This window comes from Pantherophis guttatus, chromosome 7 (genome assembly GCF_059756535.1).
Source record: "Pantherophis guttatus breed Tessera chromosome 7, ASM5975653v1, whole genome shotgun sequence".
Taxonomy (NCBI): Eukaryota; Metazoa; Chordata; class Lepidosauria; order Squamata; family Colubridae; genus Pantherophis; species Pantherophis guttatus.
Window position 1 is genome coordinate 14,197,490 of NC_142069.1, and position 13,374 is coordinate 14,210,863.

The 13,374-nt window shown below is 39.8% G+C and overlaps 1 protein-coding gene across 2 annotated transcripts in view; it reads right to left on the bottom strand.

The window, feature by feature from the left end:
* The window catches only part of PTPRO (protein tyrosine phosphatase receptor type O), a 160,958-nt gene that overhangs the window by 39,318 nt on the left and 108,266 nt on the right, over positions 1-13,374 (bottom strand). For both annotated transcript variants that reach the window (XM_034403317.3, XM_087873664.1), the window contains 3 exons: positions 9,076-9,227; positions 6,291-6,411; positions 1,807-1,946 (listed from right to left, as the gene is read on the bottom strand). In XM_034403317.3, coding sequence (XP_034259208.2) covers positions 1,807-1,946; positions 6,291-6,411; positions 9,076-9,227 — 413 coding nt within the window. The remainder of the gene's footprint in view (positions 1-1,806; positions 1,947-6,290; positions 6,412-9,075; positions 9,228-13,374) is intronic.

Consider the following 13,374-nt stretch of genomic DNA (forward strand, 5'->3'; position numbering starts at 1 on the left):
TTGTGTGAACTTGAACTCTTCCCCCACCCCACCCCAATGCTGGGCTGCCAAGGGGGAAAGGTTGGGGACTGCCAATTTAGAGGAAATCTTTTGAGTTAGCTAGGATTTGAAATCTCTCTGATTTCAAGGGTTCTAGTCCTAGAGGAGATCAACCCTGACTGCTCTTTAGAAGGCCAGATCCTGAAGATGAAACTGAAATGCTTTGGCCACCTAATGAGAAGGAAGGACTCACTGGAGAAGAGCCAAATGCTGGGAAAGATTGAGGGCAAAAGAAGAAAGGGACGACAGAGAATGAGGTGGCTGGATGGAGTCACTGAAGCAGTAGGCGTGAGCTTAAATGGTCTCCGGCGGATGGTAGAGGACAGGAAGGCCTGGAGAAAAGTTGTCCATGGGGTTGTGATGGATCGGACACTTCACAACTAACAACAACAACAACAAATCCAAGGTACAAATTTCTTGGGTGCTTCTGGCTCTCCATTGTGGATAATCAGGTATTAGTGGGCTTTGATTCCAATTAAACCTAGATTTTTTTTTTTTACATCTCCAAGCTGGAGATTTAGTTTGACATTAATTAAAATCTCTGAAATAGAATAGAGGGTCAATGAAAAAAAAAACAACCCTACCCCTTAAATACAACTTCAGGAAAACAAAAGTAATTTTGTTCTTCTCAGAACAAAAGAGTGTTCTGCTCAGAACATTCGGATGTGAAGAATGTTGCAAGAAGTACCACAATATTGAAAATGTTAACCACGAAAAGACTAACAAGGGTGATTATGAAACAACAAACAGAACTGGGAACTTAAAGCATTTTAAGATAGCAGCTAAAGGAAGACAACAGTTTCAGATAGGATTCTTCCAACCCTCTCAAGACTTCAGGTCTTGAAATTCAACATTTGCGATGATTTTGTATCCTGCAATGGGGACGATATGAATAATTTACTCTCAGAAAACCTCTTCCACATGTTGACGAGAAAGAGGCTGTATTCAATAGTCATCACTCTTGTTAAGGTTTTCTGACCCTCAGCCAAATGCTCTTCAGGATCCGACTGAATGTGGGAAAGGAGCCCACTTGAATCTAGATATCTAGTTCTTGACTGAATGGAGGCCTCAATGTTTTGAAGACTGGTATGGTGGCTAGCTGGTATAGCTCCAGTTCTATCTTACATATGGTGGTATCTAGCAGAAGCTCTGTTCCTTTACAGCATTCGTGCTACTTGACACATGTAGGAAAGGACAGGGCTTGTGTCATTATGCCAGTTTCTTATACTGCTAAGTAACAACTAGAAATGGTAAGTAGTAAAAAAAGAAAGAAAGAAAAATCAAATAAAAAGAAGATCTCAAAAGAGTAAAATAAATTTCTATATCAAATGAAATTTAATAAAGAAATACCAGATACCAATAAAATAATATCATTATATAAGGTGAGAGAAAGAATATATACTGAAGAATATAGGTTATTGAAATTGTAATAATTCAGACATTACATTTAGATGTCATTAAGATGATGCTTGTTGTATATTGTTTTACTTGTATTTATAAATGTATTTTTTGGTTTCTTAAATTAATAAAAGTTTACAATTTTTTTTTAAAAAAAAGAAGTGGTAAGTAGTAACAGGAGTGGTAAGTGTCTTTTAAATTAAATTTGTGTATCAACACAACCAGTAACACCAATGGCTCAAGCTGTGTCTTTTCACTTAAAGTTTATCTTGCACTGCTTCATGCAAAGAGGCTAGGTTTTAAAGAAGAGCCACCCAGGTTAAGTATCTCAGGAATGATCTGAAATCGATAAAGGATAAAAACACATACCTGAACTTTTGTCTCATGGTCTGAGCCAACCTGCTGGCAAAAAACCTCGAAGAAATCAGCTACTCCTTCTTCTACCCACAAGAGAGTCACAGAGGTCTGCGTTTTATTCACCGCAAAGAGTGATCTTGGAGGAGCTGGATCTAGAAACGAGATAAGGGTCTCTTTGACTGCGCCTTGTAGGTCAGTGGGATCCCACATAAAGTGAAAGATTACAGATGATCCAAAATCCTGAATTCTACACAGACCTATGGGGATATGTTTTCAGTCTTTCCCTAAGTTTCTTGGCAATAAAATGGAACTATAAAACAGGAAGGCTGCATGTTTTTTCTTTTCTTTTCAACACTTATTTCACTTCCTTTTTCAATTAACCCTTAGCTGCAGGATGAGCATATACGTGTTGGCACAAATTTGCTGCTGAAAATGTTTTTGTCCGATAAAGAACAATCATGAATCCTGGAGTGTTGAATCATCTCACAATTAATGACTCATCTGGTTTGCTTTCTCAAATGATTATAAATCTCGGATGTTAAATTTTTTTTTATCTATATCACAATTGTGGAAGTTTATTTAGAAAATAATAATAATAATAATAATAATAATAATAATAATAATAATAATAATAATAATAATAAAGCAATCCCAAGTCAAAACAAAGAAAATTCAAATATGAAAGCTCATTTCCCTCCAGGTCTTGTCTTACTAACTGAAGGTCACTTGTTTTCTCCTTTTTGATCTGTCTTTGCATTTTTATGGGGATTGTGACAATTCATCGAAGTGAAAATGTAATGTGCCCATCACTTGTAACTATTTTATCTTATACGAAGGTTGGCTATCAGCCCTGAACAGGGTCATCCAGGAGAGGTGTCTGTGTGTGTGTGTGTGTGTGTGTGTGTGTGTGTGTGTCAAAAAGTCAGAAAACATCTGCAACTATATGATTGGATTAGTGGTGAAATGTAAAATCTGTTACTACCGGTTCTGTGGGCGTGGCTTGGTGTGTGGGGGGTTAATGTGACTGGGTGGGCGTGGCCAACTTTTTTTTTTTTAACTTTTAAAAACATTTTTTCCAAAACCTCTTTGGCCAAAGAGGTTGTAAAAAAATGCTTTTAAAAGCCTCTGATGATCCCACCTGAGTTGCCTGATCACCAGAGGTTTTTTTTTACTTTTAAAAACATTTTTTTCTACAACCTCTTCGGCCAAAGAGGTTGTAGAAAAAATGCTTTTAAAAGCCTCTGATGATCCCAGCTGAGCCGTGCGATCATCAGAGGCTTTTTTTTTTAACTTTTAAAAGCATTTTTTCAGCCAAAGAGGTTATAGAAAAAAATGCTTTTAAAAATAAAACAAAATAAAGCCTCTGATGATTGCGCGGTTCAGCTGGGCATGGGTGGGGATTGAATCTAAAATTTGGTGGCAAACTCCTGGGATTCTGAGAGTTCCATGCAGACTTTAAGTGGTTGATTGCTCATTCAGATCTTTCTACCTTTCTACAGGTAGTTGTTGACCTACAACACTTCATTTAGTGACCGTTCAAAATAACAAGGGCATTGACAAAAGTGACTTATGACTATTTTTCACATTGATGACCATTGCAGCATCTCCATGGTCACATGATCAAAATTCAGACACTTGGCAGCTGACTCATGCTTATGACGGTTGCAGTGTCTTGGGGCCATGTGATCGCCTTTTGCGAACCTTCTGACAAGCAAAATCAATGGGGAAGCCAGATTCACTTAACAACCGTGTTACTAACTCAGCAACTGCAGTGATTCACTTAACAACGGTGGCAAGAAAGGTTGTAAAATGGAGCAAAGTTCACTTAGCAGTTGTCTCACTTAGCAACAGCAATTTTGGGCTCAACTGTGGTCATAGGTCAAGGACTACCTGTATGTGCCCAGTCACCAATGACTGTATGATTTCTCTACTCTTCCCGGTTTTCCAAAGGAAAATTTACGCCTTTAGTTTGCAGATGCTTTATTGTACCATCTTTAATACACACACACACACACACACACATATCTATATATATATATATATATCTGCTGGGGATTCGCAGGGGTTCGGGAGAACCTCTAGCTAAGATTTTGTGCAGTTCAGAGAACACCCAAATCCCACTCCTGGCTGGCCTCACCAACCCCACCCCGCCCCTCCCAGGAGTCCCCATGCGGCCTGTTTTGGATGCATGTAAGTGCAGGGCATGCACGGAGGCTCGGGGAGGATGAAAAATGGGCCTACCGGAAGTTCAGGAAGGCCAGAAATGGGCCCATTTCCGGCCTTCAGAGGGCCTCTGGAGCCTGGGGAGGCCGTTTTCGTTCTCTCAAACGCTCGAGGAAAACCTCCGGAGCCCGGGGAGGGCAAAAATGCCCCCCCCCGTGGTGCAGGAAGCTGACATGGCCACGCCTACCATGGCCACGCCCACCCAGCAACTGGGCAGAGAACCCCTTGCTAAAATTTTTGAAGCCCACCGCTGATTATATTCTTATAAAAATACTGATAGATCTCATCATTTTCGGCATTCAGTATGTTTCACTATTCAACTGTGAGTAATGAAACTTAAAAGAACAAGATCCTGAGTTTGTGAGACTGAAGGATTAGGATTTACAGCCACTGAAAATGACCAGAGAAATAGCCAAAAAAATAAAATGAAATGAAAAGTATACTAAAAAAGCTAATAAAAACCCTGAACGTTGTTTCTTGGGCACCCCTTGTACTTTTTAATCTATTTGCTAATTTATTTAATTTATATCCCATCTTTATTATTTTTACAAACAACTCATGACAGCGAATATATCTAATGCTCCCCGTTCCTCCTATTTTCCCCATAATAATAACCCAGTGAGGTGGGTTGAGCTGAGAGAGAGTGACTGGTTCAAAGTCACACAGCTTTCTGCTCTGCCTCTGTGTTTTATTCCAAATAAAGAATAATTAATACTTATTCAAACTGTATTCCATAATTCTCTGCTAGTACAAAATGGCAAGAAAATTGGCCAAAGATGGTGACTATGGATACTGCAACTAAGTACAAGTACCGTATATGTTTATTATTCACGAGTATATGAATCTGCAAAATACAAAATTCATATATATTACAAGAGATAATCATGCACTGTTTACAAACTCTGTCTTCAAATCTGGCTCTTTTCTTTATTTCAACCACTTCAAAACTTCCTGAATGGTAACTGATTAAGCATCATTCTTCCATCCCCATTAAAAAAAAACAACTTTCGTTTTTGAAATATAGAAAACTTAATGATGACTTCCTTCTTCTTCACTGTTGCTAAATTGATTCTCCCTAGTTAATTCATGCAATTTTTTCCCCTCATACTTCTTTTAAAGTGCGATTCCACACAGGTTTACTAGGGAGTAAATACATTTAAACTCATTTGCTCATAGACAAATTCTAGATGTATATTTTAAAAAAACCTTCTGAATGGTAGTTTGATATTGGAATAAATGACTAAGGAATTTCAGTTGTAAGTCGAGGTCATCTGATGAGTCACCATATGACCAGTTCCAATTTTATGATCAATTTTATCAGTCATAAAGTGAGGAACCATGGACATAAATTGAGTCACCATGGGTAAAGGTTCACTTTGGTCCACGGACCAAAAAAAGTTGCAAATCATGATCTCATAACCACTGCAACTGGTCATAAGTGTGAGCCAGTGGCTAAGTACCGGAATAGCAGGGTGGGTGGATGTGGGTGTAATATTTTGCAATGACTGGAAGTGCATACGCGCATAAAATGCCCTTTCTGAGACAATCAATAATTCGAAGCATCGTTAAGGAAACCATTGGAAGCTGAGGACCACTGAATCATAGAATAGCAAACCAATAAACTGATATATAATCCAGTGTTGCACTGGCCATTTTAATATCAAATGAAAACTCTTATTCCCTCTATTATAAAGCATATAGACCCAATTCAGTAATTCACATACACTCACATTTGCAGATAGAACTTATGACTAAAGAGAAACACACAATCTGTTATGCATTCAGTTGTATAATATAGCCTTTATTGCAGTGGTAGATTTCAAAATTTTTTACTACCGGTTCTGTGGGTGAGGCTTGGTGGGCATGGCAGGGGAAAGATACTGTAAAATCTTCATTCCCTCCTCAATCCAGGGGAAGGTTACTGCAAAATCCCCATTTCCTCCTGATCAGCTGGGACTTGGGAGGCAGAGAATAGATGGGGGCGGGGCCAGTCAGAATTTTTACTATCGGTTCTCCGAATTACTCAAAATTTCCTCTACCGGTTCTCCAGAACTGGTCAGAACCTGCTGAAACCCACCTCTGGTTTATTGTCATTGTACATCATATATACAACAAAATTGATTATCTATCAATGTCAATTTTTCCTCCAACCAAAATGCATCCCTTTAGTTCAGAGAACCATTTTCATTTTGTAGCATCCTTTCCTTAAAACCAAACCAAACCGAACCACAGCTGCAGCCCCAGACTGAAGGATGGCTCAGCTAAGGCCTTACCAACTTTCACAAGCTGAAGCGCAGATCTGTTGCTACCCCGTTCAGTGCAAGCAGTGACCGAGAGGTTATAGATGTCCCCGGCAGGAAGGCTGAGCATCGTGGTCATGACATTCCGGGTCACCTGAAACAAACAAAGAGTTGAAAACTTCCTTGCAGGGAAGATCAGCTTTGAAGAGTGACCAGGGATTAGTGGGCTAATTGGACTTTTGTCTCAACCTCTTTAGAGGATCTGGAATCAATCTTCAAAGAAGGAGAATTTGCCAGCTCTCAAGAAGGCTGATCTTGCAAGTCAAGCCAAATCAGCTGGGAATGACTTAGGGAAGAGATAAATCTCCCCTGTGTCTCTAGGGCAGGGGTCAGCAACCCGCAGCTCTGGAGCCGCATGTGGCTCTTTTGTCCTTTTGCTGCGGCTCCCTGTTGCTGGTCGGCTCCACAATTGATAGGGCTTTCGGTTAGGACAGGTAGAAGAAAAAGGATGCTATGCTAGGAAGAGACTCTATGGTGGGGGAACGGGACTTCCAGTCAGCAGAGGAAAAAGGACACCATGCTAGGAGGAGACTATGATGGGGGAACTGGACTTCCGGTTGGCTCCAGAATTGAATGGGGGGCTTCCGGTTAGGACCTTTGTGGCTCTTTGAGTGTTTAAGGTTGCCGACCCCTGCTCTAGGGCAAATGCAACCATAAAGAGCTTTGGATGTAGTCTCCATCCTTTCAAAAGCTGCTACTGAATTACAATTTTTAATGTGACAGAAGAGGAAGATTATTAAATACTTAGGGAGTAATTGTATTAATTGCACTAAATTATTTTTAATTTGAGGGGTCCTCTCTGAGCACTAGCACTGATGATATTACCTAGTTGGGTAATGAAATGTCTGCAAAAAAACAAGGGGGAAGGGCCTTCTCTGTGGGGGCACCTACCCTCTGGAATCAGCTGCCCCCAGAGATAAGGAGAATCCAAGACCTCAGTGCCTTCCGCCGTGCCCTTAAAACCCACTTTTTCCAGCAAGCCGGGCTGGCTTAAGAAGAAATTTTTAAATATTTTAATTGGTTTGTGATTTTTAATTTTTGGGCCAAATTTATATATATTGTAACTGTTTTTTTTAATATTTGTATTTCATGTTCTTAATTCTGGCTGTACACCACCCTGAGTCCTCAGGGAGAAGGGCGGTATATAAATTGGAAATAAAATAAAATAAATAAAATAAAATAAATAAGCAAGCTCAGAGAGCACCAAGGACCCCTCATTTCAACCGTGATCTACAAGTATTCTCCCTTATTGGTAATTTCAAACTTATTTGAATTGTACTTAATCACAAATGCCACACAATGAGGGAGTGGCCATATAAATTGATTAAGATTTTAAGATTTATTGTGATTTATCTATCATGGATAAATAACGCTCAGGATTGGGGAATTAATGCATCCTGAAATAGAGGATTAGACTAGTAACCTATCAGGCCATGTCCATCTCTATGAACTTGAAGAATTAAGAAAACCTATGCTGGATCACACCTCAAAGCCAACTAGTCCAGACTGGTAGTCCTCAATATATGACCACAATTCAGCCCAAAATTTCTGTTGTTAAGTGAGACAGTTGTTAAGCGAATTATGCCCGTTTGGCGACCTTTCTTGACATAATTGTTAAGTGAATCACTGCAGCTGCTAAATTAGCAACATGGTTGTTAAGTGAATCTGGCTTTCCTCATCGACTTTGCTTGTCAGAAGGTACAAAAGGGGAATTATTATTATTATTATTATTATTATTATTATTATTATTATTAATCATATTTCTATGCCGCCCACTCTCCAAGGACTCTGGGCGGCTTACACCAAAGACAGTATACTAAATAGCATATTGCCCTCAACAATCTGGGTCCTCATTTTACCCACCTCGGAAGGATGGAAGGCTGAGTCAACCTTGAGCCGGTGAGATTTGATCTCACATGATCTCGGTACACTGGAATCGTCATAGTTTATGAGTCAGTGGTCAAGCATCTGAATTTTGATCATGTGACCATGGAGATGCTGCAGTGGTCGTGTTGAAAAAAGTCATTTTTTTTTTCAGTTATAACTTTGAACAGTTACTAAATGAACTGTTGTAAGTCACCGAGTACCTGTACTTCTGTTTCCAAAATGGCCAACTAGGGTTAGAAAGACACATAAAGAAGAGCTGGCAGATTAAAGGTGCTCTGTAAACTTTGCTTGCCAATTCTTGCTTCACCTCATCTAGCTATGTCTACAGGTAGTCCTTGAGTTACAAGAATTCATTTAGTGACTGTTCAAAGTTGCAACAGCACTGAAAAAAGTGACTTTTGACCATTTTTCATATTTATGTCTGTTGCAGCATCCCGATGGCCACATGAATTTACATTAGAATTTTTGACATCTGGCTCATACCACATGTCCCGTGCGACCTTCTGACAAGCAAAGTCAGTGGGGAAACCAGATTCAATTAATGAACATGTTACTAACTTGTGGGGAGAAAAGTCATAAAATGGGACAAAACTCATTTAACAAACTTCTCTTTTAGCAACATCAATTTTGGACTCTATTGTGGTCGTAAGTTGAGGACTACCTGTATTCTCTTCTATATCTCCTTGTCTTTATAAGGGGGCCTACTTAAGAAATAAGAGCAGTTGGAACACATGCTTGTAAAATATTTCCCGAGGAAAAGCTGAAAAGGAATCATTTGTCAATTGTAATAAACCCAATGTCAATGTTTTACTTCTTGTGGCCTGACTCTTGTTGGTCTGGGAGCAATATCCAAGAGTAACATGAGTCTTACACTCTTTTTAATCTTCTTCTTTCCTTCTGCAATAACCATCCAGTGCAACATTCTAGAATGGGAGAGGTCCGTGTTGTCATCACCGTAGATCCAGCTGACATAGAGAAGGCTGTTGAAATATTCAACTGCAGTGATTTTAGGGGACACAGGAGCTACCAGGAAACAAGCAAACAAAGAAACAAACACTATCGTTACCATCATTGTCAACCATCATCTTCTTCTTCCTCCCCAAATAAGTGTACATTATTTGCATTAAGAACATATTCTTTTTTTTTTGAAGGCTTCTTCTTCACTTCACTTAATTTCACCAATTGGCATGGTGACTCCGTGGTTAAGATGCTGGGCTTGTCAGCTGGAAAGTTGGCAGCCCAGGTTCAAGACCCAAGCGCCAACTGACAGGGTGAGCTCCTGTTCTCACCTCAGCTCCTGCCAACCTAGCAGTTCGAAAGCATGCAAGTGCAAGTAGATTAATAGATACCACTTTTGTGGGAAGGTAACCGCACTCTATGACATCATGCTGGTCACATGACCATAGAAACATCTTTGGACATCACTGGCTCAAAGGCCTTGAACCAGAGACGAATCCTACTAGCCGAGTAAAATCCACAGGGACTCCCTCCTCCAGCACACATCAGACTTGGAGGAGTCTGCCAAACAAGTCACCAAAGGGACCTCAAAGATTATCTGTTCCAATAGTTGCAACATTTTTTGGGCCAAGGACTTCATATTGCACTTGGGTGACATACTGGGGGGGCAATATGCCGAAAAGTATGTGGGGACAAAACAAAAACTGAATTTTGTTTTAATATAATACACACTTGTATTAGATTAAATTTGAATTAATTGAAAGTAATAGGTTTAATTTTAATTTAAGGATCTTTACATACTTAATATTATTCCTCTCCTTCACATGGATATTTGACAAGTGTATGAAAGTACTGAAGTATGATATATGCAATCTTGGGGTCACAGATTGCACATGTTCATCTAATCCAGGGATGTCCAATCTTGGCAACTTTAAGACTGGTGGAATTCAAGTCCCACAATTCCCCAGCCAGGCACCCCTGATCTAATCCAATCCCCTACTGATAGAAGAAATGTTTGGTTATCCAGTGCCCTAAAGATGGTTGAGTCCAACGTTTTCTGAAGCCTTGTACTATCATTGAGTTCTTCCCGAGGCTAAATTAAAATCTACAGTGGTTGACTCAAAGTGACAGAAAGCAAAATTGTTCCATAATCTGACAGCCATGCAAATATTTGGAATTGACTGGCGTATTACTTCTTATATTGAAATCCCAAGATTTTTCTATTTGGTTAAGCTTTTGAAGAAGCAGTTATGTGTATTTTATCCGATTGCACAGTCTTCTGTTTTTAAATCAGTTTTGTGCACATTTCAATAATCCGCCAAGGAAAGTGGAAACAGTCTTCTATATTTTTTTGAAAGAGCACCCGCTAAAGAATAGTAACCATAGCTTCCTATTATATATTTCTTTAACTTTGTTCGTCAGATTGCTTTCTTTAAAAAAAGAAATAACAAAGCTATGTTTAATAGGATATTTATGCTAACAAAAGACTGGATTTATTTAAGAATTGTATCTCCCATATACTCACTGCCTAGATTGGAGATATTAATGGAGTAAAAAAATTGCCACACACTAGCATTCCAGATTCATGTAATTCTGAGCATGTTTTACATCTATCAAAATCAAGGTGCATCAACTCCACTGTCAGAAAAATAATTACATATTTGGATGAACAGTAGAATCTAAAGAATTCAGAAGTACATTCAGCAGACTAAATCTTGGGTTGGCATAAGATATTTGAATGTTCTTTACTGATTTGATCCGTTTGGTCCAGATACAGTCATTTCACTTCAAATAACTTTATATGTCAATAAATTTCAGGGAAGAAATATTGTGGTTGGGATCTTAATGTGATGTTGAATACTACTCTTGAAGCATGGAGTTTATCATCTCATGAAAAACTTTGCTCTACCAAGCCTGCAGCATAATAGAGGATAGATATGAGAATAAGACCAAGCAAGCTGTGAATTTGCTGCCTGCTTCTCTCTCCTTCTCTGGTGTAATATAAACAGGTGACTGTAAGTTCTCCAATATTCCCCTCCTCCCAAAACCCTTTGAAGTAGCCTGTTCTGCAAAACAGAAATTGCTCTGTGGATTTTTGCAGCTGAGCTCTTGCTGGTCTTCCAGCAAAACCGTAACTAACAAACCAACTTCTTTTCCATCTTTAACCGCTTATAAGAAAGATACGATTTAAATCTTTCAAAGAAGCAAAGATGAAACAGTGCAGATTCAAACAGTGCAGTTTCAGCTTTTTTTTCCACTGGAAAATGATGCTAAAATTAATTTGTCTCAGTCCAAAGCCTTCTTCAAAAAATCCTAACTGATGCTGTGAATGTATGAGACAGGAGCAAATAGAGGCATTTACCGAATCCAAAGGTAGCATCAGAATGACAAATGGATGTTGTGTTATTGTGATGTATACTTCACCATTTATGTGCATGCATATAATCTCATGACAAGCAGGGAGATGTTTGTAACATGACACACACACATTGTTAATTGCTCTTCACTGTGGGGGAAATCCAAGGGGACAAATTACCTACAGAAGGTCCTTGGGTTAAGTCCTTGGGTTAAGAAAACTAAGATCATGGCACCCAGCTCTCTCAATTCATGGCAAATAGATGGGGAAGAAATGGAGGTAATGACAGATTTTATTTTCCTGGGCTCCAAGATCACCGCAGATGGGGACTGCAGCCAAGAAATTAAAAGTTGCTTGATCCTGGGAAGGAAAGCCATGGCAAAACTAGACAGCATACTAAAAAGCAGAGACATCACCCTGCCAACAAAAGTATGTATAGTCAAGGCTATGATTTTCCCAATGCAATGTATGGCTGTGAAAGTTGGATCATAAGGAAAGCTGAGTGCCAAAGAATTGAGGCCTTTGAACTATGATGCTGGAGAAGAATCCTGCGAGTCACTTGGACTGCAAGGAGAACAAACAAGTCAGTCCTAGAGGAGATCAACCCTGACTGCTCTTTAGAAGGCCAGGTGCTGAAGATGAAACTCAAATACTTTGGCCACCTAATGAGAAGGAAGGACTCACTGGAGAAGAGTCTAATGCTGGGAATGATCGAGGGCAAAAAGAAGGGGGCAACAGAGAATGAAGTGACTGGATGGAGTCACTGGAGCAGTTGGCATGAACTTAAATGGACTCCGGGTGATGGTGGAGGACAGAAAGGCCTGGAGGAACATTGTCCATGGGATCACAATGGGTCAGACACAACCTTGCAACTAACAACAAAAGTCCTTGGATTATACCTGTCAATCAGGACTGAAATTTCTATTGTTATGCAATGCAGTCACAAAGCACAATATCATGTATACACATCAATTAGCAAAGGCAGTTCCAGTTACCATTGTAACCTGCTGCCCTTGCAGGGCAAAGCAGACAGAAAATATGACCAGAAGTACTATTTCTACTTTATAATAAAATTTCACTGACGGAATCTTGCAAGTGTATGTCTCTCTATCTCCTTTACATCTGAAGAAACTAGGGAGGATCTCTTCTGAACTTCTTGCCCCAACCACTATTCACCTGCAGGCTTCTTATCTGACCCTTCCTTTGGTAACATCACTTTTCCTACTCTTTCCCAGGGTGATTCACACCATAACCCCAGGACTGGGCGGGCCGTTAAATGAGGACCTCATGTATTTGTGACATGGGAAAAGGCACAGTCCCAAGCAGACTGGTGGGTGACAGCTACAGATGACAGCAGCAGGAGGTGCCATGGGCAGGCATCAGGGAACGCAGGTGAGTGCTAAGGAACACAGGTGGTTGGGTACTAGAGAGTGCTGGCAGATGGGTGGTGTGTGCTGCAGCAGTCACTAGGAAGTACAGATGGCAGGGAGGGTAGTTGTAAATGTGGAACAGCTGAATTTTTGATCATGTGACACTGTGACTGTCAGAACTTTGAGGACTGGTCATATGTTCAGTTTTCTTCTGCTGTCGTAACTTTGTACACTTGCTGAAGGAATGGATGTAGCTCGAGGACTAACTGTATCTTACCATGACCCACAAATCACACAAACTTTCAGACATAAAGTCCTTTATGCATTCCCCCATTCCCTTTCAGTTGAACTTTTTAATGAATAGATCCCCAGGTTCATGCTGGATGTATGATTTTCCAGGAGATAGTTCCAAGTTTTGTTTTTCAGTTGCAAAAAATCCCCATCTCTTTATTTATTTTGTTTATCTTTCGCATTTCTGAACCGCCCA